A 16354-nucleotide genomic window follows, 5' to 3' on the forward strand; every position below is an offset into this window, starting at 1 on the left:
AGTGGTATACCCAACTGAACTCTTTATCTTTCCCCACTATGTATTTCCCCCACTCCGAACTTCCCCATCCTTTCAGTCCCTTAGGCTTACACTCTAGGAGTCATCCTGGGTTCCTCACCATCTCTCACTCCCCACATCCAATGTGTCGTCAGGACCTTGTTGATTTTACTTGTGTAATATCTCTTGAATGCACCCCATTCTCTCACCTCATGCCAGGACTACTTCAGTGGCTTACTGGGTCTCTCCTTATTCCAATCCATAGGTTCCCAAAATGGGTGAGACTGCCGCCTGAGGGGCACTGGAATGATCCAGAGCAGAGGCAGTAGTAGCCTCGGTGCAACTGGGGGGCATTGAATAAAAATAAGGGGACAGTGGAAGCATAACAAAGAAGAGAAGAAAATTTTGAAAAAAACATTTGTGTGTTTCATCTGTTGTGTAACAGAGTTAAAGTCATAGTGATTGCATTATTTTCCAAATAAACACACAAAATGCAAATTATAATCAATCAGTGGTCAAGTCCACCAAGGGGCCTTAACAAGCAAGTGTTGGCAGGTGAGCATGTCATACATTGTTGGGAAGTCTAGCATGCATTGGCAGGAATATGTGCATGTAATGGCTTGTTTGCAATAAAATACCATGCAGTTACATGACATGATATTGTATCATCAAAATTTCAATGCAGGAAAATAACAAAAATTTACAATTAATTATTAAATTTAAAATGTGTCATTTAAAACATTATATTTTTTTGAAATGACACAATTTTTAAAAAAAGAGTTAAAGAAAGTGGGGTACTGAGTAATTTTATTTTTGAAAAGGGAGCAGTGGGCCAAATAAGTTTGGGAACCTCTGCTCTAATCCATCCATTCAGTTACTAAAGTGATTTTCCTGAAACATAGGTCTGATCATGTCACCCTCCCCTACACAATAAACTCCATTGACTCCCTATTGCCTCTAGAGTCAAATACAAAATCCTCTGTTTGACCTTCAAAGCCCTTTATAACCAAGGCTTCCCGCTCCTTTTTAGTGTTTTTACATCTTACTCCCAACCACATATTCCATGGTCAGAGACATTGGCTTTCCCGCTTTTCCATGAGCAATACACTCCATCTCTCAACTCTGGCCATTTTCTCTTGCTGTCCCCCACCCCTGGAAGGGTCTCCCTCCACATCTTTGCCTCCTTGCTTCCCTGGCTTCCTTTCTTTAAGTCCCAACTAAAATCCCATTTTCTAAAGGAAGCCTTTCCCATCCCCTCTCAATTCTACTACCTTCCCTCTGTTAACTATTTCCTTTTTATCCTGTGTATAGCTTGCATGTATGTATTTGACTGTTTGTCTTCTCCATTAGGGCAGCCAGGTGGTGCAGTGGCTAGAACACTGGGCTTGGAATCAGGAAGACTCATCTTCATGAATTCAAATCCAGAAATCCAGCCTCAGACATTCACTAGTTGTATGACCCTGAGTAAGTCACTTAACTCTGCCTCAGTTTCCTCTTCTGTAAAATGAGCTAAAGAAGGAAATGGAAAACTATGCCAGGATCTTTGCCAAGAAAACCCTAAATGGGGTCACAGAGTCGAACTTGACCAAAAAATGACTGAACAGCAACTCCTCCATTAGACTGTGAGTCCTCCTTGAGGGTAGGGGTTGCCTTTGGCTTTTTTCTGTATCCGCAGCATTTAGCCCAGTGCCTGGAACAGAAGTAGGTGTTTAATAAATGCTTAATGACTGACTGACATTTTACAGATGAGGAAAGTGAAACTCAGCAATGTTAGCTTACTTTTCCGTCATCCCACAGCTAATGAGCATCAGAGACAGGAGTCAAGACTGAGTCTCCTTTCAGTCATTATATAGGATGTCTCTCATCTAATAGAGATTACCTTCACAGAATTTTGCGTTTAAAGGCATCATGATTTATATGGCAACACTTGAACATGAAATTTAGAAGTTCTGGGTCATCCTTATGTGCCTGGCATCTTAACTGTTACTGCAGCCAGATGACGATTTTCTATCAGGGACCTGGGAATGTTGCTTGCTAGGTGTGGTAATTTGCCCTGATAAGGATCAGCATTTTGGCAAGCTCATCAAACATCATTATGATGTGTTAACCACCCCTCCTGAGGACAGGAATCTTCAGTAAAATACGCAAACCTTCAGGTTAGGGACAGAAGGATAAACATAGATACATCACTGATCACTATCTGACAGCTGGTTACAGGATGAGGATGTCTGAACTAACACTGAGATAAGCTGCTATCGCTAAGCTTTTGTAGCCAAATATTCTACCAAACAGATAACAGATAGGTACCACAAGGTAAAGATGTCTAAAAACAGGTCAGTAAGTTCAAGTAATGGGAAGCTTTAAACAAACAAACACAAGAATGACTTTAACTATAAAGTTAGAAGTCTTAAGGCAATTGAAGATAAATTAAAAAGGCAGATATCTAAACCATTGCAGACTACTAGCTCCAAAGTGGGAATATAGGAGGAAGGGTGGGACAGGCAATCACAATACAAATAATTAACATTTAGTTTAATTTGAGGAAACTGAGACCCAGGAAGCCCAAATGACTTGCCCAAAGTAAGTTAGGTTGGGCAGGGTTGCAACTAAAACCCAAGCTTCCTGACTCAAAATTCATTACACTTTTTACTATGTTAAACTTCTGCATCTTGCCAGAATTTGTGACACTCTATAATGTCACCCCACTCATTGGAAGAGTCCACATAGTGTAATGGGAAGAATTCTGGGCTCAGAAAGTCAGAAAATGCCAATGTTCTTATCTTGGCTCAGACAATTATCACTTATTTAAGTAACCCTTATGAACCTCAGTTTCTTCACCTGTAAAATGGGGGTTATTAGACTTAAAGTACTTACTTCTTAGATTGTTGTTATAGGGATCAAATAACATCCAATAAATACATAGATGAACAATATCATGTTACTTTGTGGAAGGCGAGATGAAACATACTTAATCTCAAATATGCCAATGGAACTGTGATCCCATTGATGGCAATGTTCTTTTTGGTGATGTAGATAGCAACTCGTCCATGCCTGCTTGTCTTGTGTGACTAAATAACTGTAACATGTTATAAAATGAATTAAGTACCAAGGCAGATGATATCCACTTTAAAAGGAGACAGTGTAGTACAATGGAAATATCTCTGGTTCTGGATTCAAAGGACCCAGGTATAAATCCCACCTCTGATGGTTATTACTTGTGCAACCTTGGCTAAGTAACTTACCTTTCCTATTATCTCAGTTTCCTTAATTGTAAAATTAAGGGGGTTCAAGTTACTCTGAAGCTACTTTTAGCTCCATACTTAAGATTCTGTGATAATTTCACCTGAAGTGATAGTGTTACTTGCAACTCCTGGGTCAGTTTAATGTAAGAAAAGAAAGAAAGAAAAAGAAAGAGAGAGAGAGAGAGAGAGAGAGAGAGAGAGAGAGAGAGAGAGAGAGAGAGAGAGAGAGAGAGAGAGAGAGAGAGAGAGAAAGAGAGAACCTCATGGTCTCATCCTCCTAGTGAAATGTCAAATTTCTTGGGAGACCTAGATCAATAGGAAGGAACAGGTAGGATGATGTCCTGTATTGGCAGGGGCAAGAACTTGATTCTAGGTCACCTTGCTGTTAAATTCTTATGCTCCATAGTCCCTTTGGTCCCTTGACTGTGTCACCTCCATGATGTGCTAGACCTGTTCTGTTGTGTTCAGTTGGGGCAAACCCTTACACCACCCTCTCCTCCAGACTAAAGCTGAATGAGTGCTTTGGGATCGAGCCATAGTATAGAAAGAGTATTTTTTTAAAATTTATTTTATTTTTAATTTATGGAATAAAGCAAGCTTTTCCATAATATAGTGTAGTAAAAAGATGATTACACATGAAACTGTAAATCTACTATGTACAACTTGCTATTCCTATTAAATATACACAAAGTTATCATGTAAACTTTTTTCTTTTTTCCCCCTTCCCCCTGCCCCTACTCTAGAGATAGCTACACCATTAGACACAAATAGGAACATATACACACACACACACACATACACATATATGTATATGTATAATTATCCTATACATACTTCTATTTATTAGTTCTTTCTCCAGCTGCAGATAGCATCTTTCTTCTTATGTCCTTTATTATTATCTAGCCACATGCACAGACATACCTATTTGGGTATACTATCTAATGAAAACCACTCATTTCCATTTCTCGTTTATGGGATTATAGATTTAGAGTTAGAAAGGCCATACTGACCATTGAATCAAACTCTTCATTTTATAAATGAGGAAACTGAGGCACAGAGAGTGATTTGCCCAGAGTCACACAGCTAGTCAGTGTCTGAGGTGGTATTTGAACCCAGGTACTCTTGTCTCTGAGTCCATTGTGTTAACTCAGTACACCATGCTGCTTCTCACGTATCGTGGACCGAATCTGCTTTGCCCTCTGTAGAGGGTTTCAAGACGGCCAGCTGGTTCTTCTGTAATTCCCAGGTCAGCATCTGTAAGGTGCTTGTGTGTCCCACAGCAGGGCTTTCTAAAGCTTCTAAACCTATAGGGGACAGAGTCAGAACAAAGAGGACCATGCGATATATCCAAGGGGCACTGCAGGAAAATGGGGGGTATGAAGCTTACATACTGGATGTTGATCATGACAGAATCTTCTCAATTTACAGAACTTCGCTGTCATGCCAAGGCCTCTCTGTTTTTACGTACCTCTAGCAGTGCCCTCCAATTGCTTCTGGATCCCTTTCATCTAGAGCACTCTCATTGTCACTCTCCTTGTTCTCTGTTCTCTCTCTGCCAAAGACTACTGTTGGTGTTGCTCAGCTTTCCCTCCTTCAGAATAGCCTGAATGGCTTTGACCTTTACCAATGAGTTTATTGTCTAACCCCTTAATCATGTTTGTGTCTCTCTTTTAAAACCGATTATTTTTCATACTCCCTCAAAGAGAATCTAAAAAATACTGAGGATAATGAGAGAATCTTCATAGTTCCTTCATTTTTTTTAACTTCTGGCTCAGCATTCCTCTATTCTCTTGCTTTTTAAAAGAACAGTAATACATTGCTGATTCATCTGCAGCTTATTATCCACTCTGACCCCTAGATCTTTTTCTGCCAGATTTCTTTTTATGCAGTCATCCAATAGTCTGTTTTTGCATTTGTTTTCCCCCCACTGAGTACCCTATCCTATACTCATCTTTGTTGAACTTCATTCTCTTTTGTTTCTGACCACTTCTTCCATTTACCAAGGTCATTTTCAATTCTGTTGCTGTCTTCCAAAGTGCTGGCTACCTGCCAACTTGGTTCCATCTGCAAACTTAATGAGCATGTTTTCTATTCCATCATCTAAGTCATTTATGAAATGTTAAACAGCCCTGGACCCTGGATTGTTCTCATCTCAACACTATTTGTTTGGCCTGATATTCTCTCCTTGCATACCCTCTGCCTCCTACGTGTCAATCCTCATCAGGGACACACTGACCATCCAGGGGTTAGCATATGGCAGGGATGGGGGCATAGAAGCCAATGACAGCAATGCAGTGATGATCCCCTCATAGGGTGGTACCTCTATTTTATAAGGCATAGTCTTGAGAAGCAGGAGGTTTTTAGAGGCATTGTAGTTTACTTCTGCTCTAGACCCAGGAGGGCAAGAACTAGCCCAGGGGTGGGGAACCTGTAACTTTGAGGAACTAGGTCCTCAAGTGTAGCCCTTTAACTGAATCCAAACTTCACAGAACAAATCGTAGTCAAAAGGCCACACCCAAGGACCTAGAAGGCCACATGTGGCCTCGAGGGCACAAGTTCCCCATCTCTGAACTAGCCCCTTCTTCAACAAACAGAGGAAGGTTAGGTGGTTACATCTGGCCTGGTGACAAGCATGGACTTCATAACTTGGTGGTCCATTTCATATGGAGACTGGAATTCCATAGCATTTACTAACCCCACTTGACATCCTCCTTCTCCGAAACAGATTGGTGCAATAGGTGACGATGAGGAGTGGAGCTGTCTCTATGAAGAAGAGAATGAGCCTGATGCCCAGATGTTGGAGATACCAAACCTTACTCCCTACACTCATTACAGGTGAGAACAGCAGGTGATAAATTACAACAGGCAAAACATTTATTCACACGCAAGCAGGTGGCTTCAGTCAGCAGATAGCAAAACTCAGTTATATATATGTAAATTCAAATTTTTAGGTAACAATGAAAGTAAATCAGACTTTAAAGAGTAGGCAAAATATACAGATGAATATTATTTCAAGGGATATTACACCCTGATCCCAGATTTGGAAGGTTCTTTTAATCTGCTAAACGGCAACATCCCCTATAGAAATGTCTTCTCTATTATTATAGGATTGAAAACCAAGAACCTTGAGCAATCAGAGATGTGGCTCTTTTCTCACTAACACCGTGTGCAATTTTGACTGTTAAAGAACAACGTGCAAATAATAGCTGTCCTATAAATATCCTTCTGTTTGCAAGTATTAAAGGCCTTTCAGAGTGGCTCTTCTTACCAGGATGCCACTATAATACTTGATCCTGAAACTTAGTCTGGCAGTAAATCCTTGGCCTTAACAAAGGGTAGAGTGATCACAAGCCGTTAGAGATGTTATAACTTCCCGTAAGATCATTGAAAGAGATGAATTTTCCAGTTATCACCAGATGTTGAGTTTGATAATGTCATTGTTCTGCCAGAACGGATACGTTTTGTGAGCTCAGGGAAGAAAGAAATAAGAATTACTAATACAGAGAGTAAGAGGTGAAATTGTCAAAATCATTTTCTTTGCATGATGTAAATGTTGAAAGGAACAAGCCATGAAGTGCTGCTTATTTAACATGTATTCTTTTGAGCGTACTTCCCCAAAATAGAACACATCAGTTGTGGTTCTGTACTAATGGTGGAAATTTTTTTTTTAAAGAATAACCTTTATCATAAATCAAGTCACTATGACTAGGGACCACAGTTAAATCAGAATGGTCGTCTTTGGATTCAGGCCACCTGGGTACAAATCCCACTTCCCACCCCTACAGTGTCACTTAACCTCTGTTTCCTCAGTTGTGAAATAAGGAGGTTGGGATAAATGCCCTCTGAGGGCCCTTCTAGCCTAAAGTGTATGATCGTAGAACAATTGTTAAATATTTGAAAGCTAAAGTATCAGACCTTTTTTACTAGTTGTGTGACCACCTAATTACTCAGTGCCTCATCTATAAAAGGAAAATAATGCTCATCCTGCCTACTTCATAGGGTTGTTAGAAGGACAAGTACTTATAAAAATTAAGGCATTGCATAAATGTGAGTTGCTTTTTTTGGTCATCATTCTGAATATCTGAAAAATCTGAGACTCCTTTTTATTATAGTTTGAGACATCTGATATTCACTGAGTATTTAGTTTGCTTTTGAGTGCCATGGCAGTTTTTTGAAATTACTATAGATACATGCATGCATACATATATATATGTGTGTGTGTGTGTGTGTGTGTGTGTGTGTGTGTGTATACATATATATATGCGTATGTATTATTTCTGTGTGTTTCTGTGGACTGTTCCTTTAATTAATATAATAAGATCTTTGTATTGTGAACAAAACCATAAAGATGAGTTAGAACTGAGAGCCTCAGGAGATAACCAAGAAAAACCAAATTGCTCTTAATTACTCAGAAGCAATTTTTTTTTTATTAAAAGATGTTATTTTGTAATACCATTAAATTCACGCATCAGGAAGGCTTTGGAGGGGATAACCTCTAAAGTCTCTTTCCAATTCCAATACTAGATCAAATAGCCATTTGAATCAAAATCTGTTGTTTCCCTGAATCTTGATTCAACCATTGGTAATTTGCAACATAGGTGTCTGATATCTAATACATACAATTTTCTGTCACTTGGGTATGTGAAATTGTTTGATTCTGCTTGACTTCCCATCCTTTGAAGCTACTTAGAAACGTATCTTTCTAAGTGATTTACATTTTAAATGAAATATATTAGAAACAAGAAAGGTAACCTTGAGCCTTTGGGATCTGCTGAACTCCTCCCTTAAAGGAGGCATTCCTGGGGCAGCTAGGTGGTGCAGTGGATACAGCACCAGTCCTGGATTCAGGAGTTCAAACTTGGCCGCAGACACATAACATTTACTAGCTGTGTGACCCTGGGCAAGTCACTTAACCCCATTGCCTAGCCAAAATAAAAAATTTAAAAAATTTTTTAAAAAAGAGGCATTCTTTTTCCCCTTGTTCTTTTCTTCCACTTCATGATTCTTCTTTAGGTTTAGGATGAGGCAAGTGAACATTGTTGGCCCCAGTCCTTTCAGTCCATCATCTCGTGTCATCCAGACTTTGCAGGCCCCACCCGATGTTGCACCTGCAAGTGTAACAGTTCGAACTGCAAGTGAGACCAGCCTATGGCTCCGATGGGTGGTAAGTTATGAACTACAGAGGGGAGACTGCACATACAAGCAGTCTTGAGAACAACAGGTTATATAAATGAATCAGAAGCTCAGAAGATTTTTGTCATGCTTATTTTTCTAGTCAATACAAATCTTAACATTAAACCCCAAAATATTACATTTTACATTGTCTTAGATCTTGGACCTGCCCAGACTGCCTTGTTAATCATCAATATTCTCTTTTCTTGGAACTTAAAACATATTCCTCAGTGAGAAAAGGCAATGATGTTACATGCTAGACCTGTAAGTTCTTAAGCTAGGTCAACATTGAACCAATATTCAATATTTGTATGAGAGCCAGTTTGATATTTAATCAAAGCATTGCCCTGCAAAATAAAGCCAAAATGTATTAGAAGAAATTATGCTCAGCTGCAGTTAATGACATGGTTTCATTTAATTAACAAATGAAAACTATTGGGAGGAAAGTAGGATGGAAAATATATACCAAATAAAATATTTTCCTTGATCAATAAAGGCAAATAAAACACAGACCCAGCACCATGAGGTCATTCTTTCCTCTGAGTTATTTTTAGTCTTATGGGTACAAAATGTCACCTGGATCACAGTTAGGAGATTTTAAAAAGTCATGAATGGGTTATATTCTGTCGTTATTCATTTCCAGCCACTCCCTGATTCACAATATAATGGCAACCCTGAATCTGTGGGCTATAGGATTAAATATTGGCGAACTGACCTTCAGTCTTCAGTAATGGTGCAAGTAATCCATGACAGATTGGAGAGAGAATATACCATTGAGGAACTGGAAGAATGGACTGAATATGAGCTACAGATGCAGGCATTCAATGCCATTGGGGCAGGGCCTTGGAGTGAAGTGGTGAGAGGTCGGACTCGTGAGTCTGGTAAGTAAGAAAAAAAATTCTCTTTGAGGCCATTTCACTCTTTTTGATCTTACTTTCAGAAGCTCATCATTTTACCTAATTCTCTAATCTTTATGTTAATAGCATCTCATTAGCCTTGTTTTATCCAACCTTCACTAGGCTCTTTTCTAACCCACAAAATTGACCTTGTCAGTTAGGTAAAACTGCATTAATGCTAATTTGGACATTGTAGTAGTGCTCACACTACAATTGGGCTCAAATTTATCTGAGTGGATTGTTTTCTTTGTAGTGAAAGTTAATCCTTGAATAGTTCAGAAACATCTATTTATTTACTTTTTTAAAATTATAGAGGGAAATTTTTCGTATTAAGCAAACTCTCATGGAAGCTACTAATCGGGGTGCAACTAAATGTTTAACAATCACCTCTCAGGGGGATGTACACATAATATATTTTAAAGTTAAATCTGCATTATTAACATTTCCTCCATCACTTTCTTAAGTCTAGAAAAGAGACAAAACAGTAAATCAAGTCTTGATTTGTGGGACTTCCTGATTTCCAAGGTATAAATGCTCACACTAAAAAATTTAACAATTCGGTCTCATGAGCTTGTATGATCAGCATATTCCTACTTCCAATTGTAAAGAGGATTTTTATGTATAGGTTAGACTAGATGAAGTTTGAGGTCCTTATGACTCTGATATCCTATGATTCTATGAATTAATGTACTCATGACGTATTTCTTCTGCCTTGCTTTTTTGTTTAAAGCAGGGCTTCTGAAGCCCTCTGCTATGCAATGATTTGAGTAAGCTTGAATAGCTTGATTTGAGTACTGTATATGCCTGAATGTAGCAAAACTACAGTTCTTTTTAAATAGTCTTTAATTCAGATAAGACTTTCTGAATTAGTTCAACTCTGTGAGGTTTGACCTTACTAAAAGTTTACTTCTCAGTGGAGGTGTGCCAATGATAAAATGAATGTGGTCAATAGCCTTCTCTATTTGTCATGTAGATAATATAATTTATCCTAGGTGACAGGTGAGTAGCTATTTCCTAAAGAAAAATGGTGTAAATACTTTCTCCAAAATCTACCAGACAACAAAATATCCCTAAAAATATCCCTAACCCTATCCAGAAATAGGGATAGGAAAACAGGGATATGGATGACCTAGGAGTTAAGCACTAACCTTTCCCTATTCCCTGAAGCATTAGCAGCAGCAAAATCTTAAGCCATTTCGTTTAGTGCTAACTGCAGCTGTCATTTCTTGCTGTCCTCATTTTCTTCTGCTTTTCTCACATCCCTAATTTTCACTATAATTATATTTTAAAATATGCATCTATCATTATCAATACATGAAGAATAGAAATCATGTTCCATTGGTCCTCAGCCCAGTGTTATTCAGCATTTCCCCCAAGAACCAAGAAGATAGAACAAGATGGCACATTATTGAAGTTTGCAGGTGACACCAGTGGGGGAGAGAGATAGCCAATGTCATAAAGGACAAAGTCAGAATTCAGCGTGACCTTTAAAGATTAGCAAACTAATCAGAAACATGCATAGTTAGGTTCCTTTAGGTCAAGTACAAGGCAGTACAAAAATTAACTGAACAGAGATGCTGGGAAATGACAGTGGGATTCTGCAGAAGCATGAGTTGTATGGCCACCTGTGTTCCCGAAGGGAATCTTCTCTCTTGGTGTATTCTGAGAACCTACTCATCCTACTGATGCTGTCTGTAGTTGTGGAACAATGCACTCCCTGTTTATAGGGTGAATTTTTGTTATTGTGACTGATGATGATGATGATGATGATGATGATGATAGCATTTTTATAGTTCTTTAAGGTTTGCAAAGCATTCTACAAGTAGTATCTCATTTAATCCTCACAACAACCCTGGGAGATAGGCACTATTACTATCTCATTTTTACATACTAGGAAACTAAGGCAGCTAGAGGTTAGGTGATTTAACCAATTACTGTTGTTCTTAAGAAGCTATCTAGATTAATGATTTTACTTTGAGATTAAAAGAAATTAATCACACAACTGTAACATAGGAAATGGAATGGAGGATAGAGATTAGACCTATGATTTCGTTGGTATAAGGAATTCCCCAATAGGATACTCCCTTTACCAGTGCAGATAGATAGCCTTGTTCCCTGCAACTTAGTCGCATAGAGTTACCTAAAGCAAGTAAGAAGATTGAATAACAGGATAAATTGAAGTATGTTTTTTTTAAAAAGAAAATATCTGTTGATCATAGAACCTTATAGCTAAAAAGGAGCATCTTGATTATTTAGTTCATGTAGTCAATGAGTCAGATATGTACTATAGTCATCAGGAAATAGACGTGATAATGATATCCATAAATAGTAATCTTCATTTGCATTCCATTTGCATTTGTCTTAGTTCATCACAAGAGCCCAGACTATGCATGCTGTTTTCATCTCTGCCCAAGTATCTAGACAACTGGCTTATCTCACTGAGTTAGCCATTTGTGGTTCCTTGGAATCCAGTCTGTAAGTTGAATAGCCTAGTTATTGTATAGCATACACAAGGTACAGGAACATTGGGGTATACTTCCCAGTATGCTCAGTGCTAGCCAGACTCTTGTTGCATTACCATCTCCTACTGTAGTTCTCCAGAGAGATATGGAGAACTTGGAAACAATTCGGGGAACAACAGTGATAATTAAGGGGTGGGCAAACAGAGTTTTTTGAAGAAAGGTAAGGAGACTGGAATTATTGAACCTTGAGAAAGGAAGGCTGAAGAGCACTTTTCACTGCTCTGTTGTTCAAAGCTGCCTAATAAAGACTTATACTTCACTTCTCACTGCTTGTCCATGCTTATTCATTGGTTCCTACCTAGTGACACCAAACTTGATTACCAAGACAGATTGTATCAAAATTCTGATTTACTGCAATCCACTTTAAGATGGGGTCTTTGGCCATACATTGCTTCTAAAGGTGGGGACTGCCTGTAATGGTCTTTAAGTATATGATGAGCTTTTACATAGGCTAGTTACCAGCTATTCTCCAACTTTCCTAAAGACAAAATAAGAGGAAATGGTCTTAAACTATAGCATGGGTAATTTGGGTTAGATAGGAGGATGAATTTTCTGAGTAAGAGTTAGAAGCCACTGGAATGGGTTACTAATAATCTTCAAATAGGATGAATGTTTAAGGGTGTCCTTTTCTAAAGATGGGGAGAAGATGGGTTAGATGACCCCTCAAGGTTGCTTCCAAAACTGGAGGGTTTTTTAATGTCGGAAATGAAAGATTAGACCAAGCTGTGACCATGCACAAAGCAGAGACTTTTAAAGATGTATTTTCTTTGATATCTTTGTCTTATTGATTTTTTAAAAGGCTTAGAAAAACCTTTTTTTAAAAAAAGGAAACATATCTGATACTCAGTTTTCCAAAATGAAGCTCCTTCTAAATCCAAGAAAAGAATAAATAGCAATTAATTATTTCTTAGAAAACACAAGATTTTAAGAAAATGAAAATCTGCATAATGATGGAGCCCCAACTTGACCACAGTCTATGTTTAAGTGTTGTTGTTCTTATTCTTGTGGTTTTGGTCCAAATGAACAGCAGTGTCATACCACTGATATGTAAATCAGACTGTATGAAGAATCTGAACATGCTAAAGGTTTTGAGAAGAGGAGTTACACAAGCGTTGTCGTCAAAACTTACCCAGGTGATTTCCAAGGACCTGTAGCCAAAGGGAGAAGATTAGATTTGCCATCTGTCCTAATCTTCTCATTTCTCCCTTGCCTCATTCCATTTTGTAGATGGGGAATGGAGTCTCAGAGAGGGAAAAAGCAGCAATCTGTCCAAGCCAGTTAGTGGTAGAATCAGAACTAGTACCCAGAGCTCCTCACACAGCCCAGAACTTTAGTATATGATGTTTCCTCCTAATGAATCAGAATTCTAAATATCCATGTAGGAAGGGGATGAGATATACCCACAGTCCAAACTAAGATGCAGTCAGATGGAAAATCTGTGGAGCTCATTCAATGGCATATATACCTTGGGCAGATGCTGCAGATGGATTGTAAATTGAGTTCAGAATTGGCAGGGGGAGGAAAGCTATATGGATTATTGTCTTTGTGAAACTGCAAAGTTATTTTGGTGATCCTGGGCCCAGGGAGAGAACAGATTAAGATCTATATCACTGAAGAAAGCACCCACATTGAGAAGGATCCAAGGCCCATTGGAATGTTTGAATATCATATATTGTGTGAGAGAGGCAGCATGGCATGGTGGATACAGAGGTGGTCTCAACCTGCCTCTGATATACACTGACTCTGTGACTCTAAAAAGTCACTTAAGCTCTCAGGGCCATGGGCAATTCTCTGAGACTAAAAAGTTACAGAGAAGGTACCAACATGCATTGGTAGAGGGAGTCTTCTCACCTGGGAGTTCCCCATACCAATGAAATCACAGATCCAGTCCCATATATTGTGTCATAGAAGTCAACTTGTAAAGGTCAAAGGGAAAATTTTTGCCAGTATTGAGGATAAGTCATCACATCCAGCCCTTTTCATGGAAAAGTGTGCTTTCCCTATCCTGGTTTTCACAAGTAGTTAAAGAAGTTGCTTTTGGTAAACTAAACGAATCCCTTGAGATGCAGGAACAGAGTAGGAGGGAAATTTTTCATTTATTTTTTTTAGTCTGCCTTTTCTTCTCTCCCCACCCTCCCACTCTTCCACCACACCTCTTCAGCAATTGATTTATTTATCTGGAAGATCTTAGTTTCATTTGTATAGTGTTTAGTTACTTAGGTAATAGATTCTTGGGGAAAGTTGTCTCAGCAATATTTAGCAATTTGTAACTTGTACGAACTGACTCAGTAAAAGAGTTCTTCCTAAACTATTTTATGGAAGGGCTGATATCTCTTACATGGAACAGAACATTCTGAACCAAATTTAAGCAGGGTTTTGAAAGAGGTTTAAACTGGTTTCATGACACCTACAATACACAGTAAGTAAGAAAATAAGGCTTTGTATAATATGTAGAGATTGGAAAGCAAGAGAAGCAGATGGGACTGGTGAGAGCCTAGGAGGAGGCTGAGGAAATTAAGGGAGAAAAAGATAAAATTCCATCAGGAAATAGTTACTCAGGTTGAGAAGAGTTTGAATAAGCCTTGAAATAAGTTATTTCACTGTTCCAACAGGTGTAAAAACTGGTATTTTTCTACGTGTTGTTTGTGTAGCATATATATATACTTTGGACTTAGTACCCCAACACATCTTGTATTGCTGGGTCTGATCCCCAGAGGTCAGCTACTAAATATTCCATTCAGCTTGAGCCCCTATTCTCCCATGCATCCCCCCAATATCAATTGCCCAATGCCAGCTAATATCTCCTTACTATCACATATACCCATGATTAGCACCCCACTATCAAATTAACCAAATGTTTCCTCCTCATTGTTGATTAACCAATTAACATTAAATTGATTTCACTAAAGAAATAATTATTCTTAACATATGACAAGAACCAAAGTATAAAAATATCCCTTTCAACTGCAGTACACTGTCCCCTCTACCTCCTTAGTCTCTAGGGAGAGTGGACTCAGTCTTAATGTGGGAGCAACAAACATTCTCCCCACCACCAAGTTAACTTCTGGTACAGTATGGCTGGTAAGTCATTGCTTTGCCTTCAGGGCTCAGTGTCTCAGCTGCGAGTAGACTCACTTCCAGTCTGGTTCAAGGATATTGCTCCTCAGAATTGTCACCTTCCTTTACTCTGTCACAGGACCTCTGGTTGCTATTCTGACCTTTCAAGATCTAAAAAGACCTTGCACCAGAGGAAAGAAGACCCCATACGAGATATAGGCCTGCTTAGGAGGCTGTGCACTCATGAGCCAGCCATGGGGGCAAGGGCAAGGTCTATCAGCTTTCCAGAGCTCACCTTTATACCTTGTAGGAAAGGAAAAGAGACTGAGCTCCTTGTATGTACATTCTATTTCAGCTCAGCATCCAATTAAAAAAAAAATACTTTCTACAATCATGCAGTGAACCAATGGGAAATAGCTACAGAATACATTCTGTGAGGTAGAGTGTATGGCTCTTTATTCTCCTTTTCTAGAAGCAGCCATGTAGATTTGGCACCAAGCAGAGCAGACTATGCATGCTTGAGTGACGGCGCCCCATTAGCCAGTCACTATTGCATTAGTATCATTTGAGGCCATAAAGAGACGACTGTTGACTGGGTAAAACCTGAGAATGAAGTTTCTTTTCTCTTAATGTTCTGGTTTTTAGAAATTTAGCCATCCAACCTGCCTATATAACTAACCTAACCCAAACCATTCATTTGTACTCATTCTCTAGGACACAGGGTACCTCCAGTGTATGGATGTACATAACCAGGTCTTAAGGGGGAAAAAATCAGTGATTACTCCCTGATAGGAAGTAAGAATTGAGCACTTAGTGTTTTTTTAGAGACTGACCTCCAGGAAACAGTTAAGGAGTGAGAGGAACATTTGTTGTGTTGCTATGGTAACATACTTTTTTTTTTTTTGACAGACAGGAATGGGGTGCAACACTTTGATTTTGGCCATAAAGTCTATTTGGTGTTCTCATCCTCTTCTAAAATAAAATGGGAAAATAAAATCATATAATTTTTTTAAATTTTCACCAATGAAAATGACAGTTTCTTTTAATTCATAGCTGATTCAAGGTACCAGTTCATCGCTCCTTTTTTTTTTAAAATGATAAGCATATTTTAAAGCAATTTCCTGGCAAATGGCAAGGTGAAATTTATGAAACACAGTGAAAGCAACTATAGACAAATACAGATGTGGATGTAGATTAAGGCAGCTGTGGTCTAAAGTCATTTTAGACTCAGGGCAGTAATATAGGATAGAAATATCCTCACTCTTGAGTGGACCAAATAAAACCGTAATTATACTTATCAAGCAAAACCAGGGCCCGTCTTATAAGGTAGTGGGAGATTTACATAGGCAAGGTCCAGTTTTGTTTCTAAAACATTCCAGAAAACTGTCAATGCTTCCATCAGCAATCCAAAGAGGCTTTCCTATGAATGATTCCCATCAACACCTGATGGGTATTAGTTTTTCACATT

The 16354-nt window shown here is 38.7% G+C and overlaps 1 protein-coding gene across 1 annotated transcript in view; it reads left to right on the forward strand.

Moving 5' to 3' along the window:
- Nucleotides 1-16354, forward strand: part of SDK1 (sidekick cell adhesion molecule 1) — a 1163851-nt gene that overhangs the window by 957217 nt on the left and 190280 nt on the right. Inside the window, 3 exon segments of the mRNA XM_078152930.1 lie at nucleotides 5965-6074; nucleotides 8253-8403; nucleotides 9055-9292. Of these exon segments, the coding sequence (XP_078009056.1) occupies nucleotides 5965-6074; nucleotides 8253-8403; nucleotides 9055-9292 (499 nt within the window).

The sequence above is a fragment of the Phascolarctos cinereus genome, unplaced genomic scaffold (genome assembly GCF_003287225.1).
Source record: "Phascolarctos cinereus isolate Bilbo 61053 unplaced genomic scaffold, phaCin_HiC Scaffold_4;HRSCAF=312, whole genome shotgun sequence".
NCBI lineage: Eukaryota > Metazoa > Chordata > Mammalia > Diprotodontia > Phascolarctidae > Phascolarctos > Phascolarctos cinereus.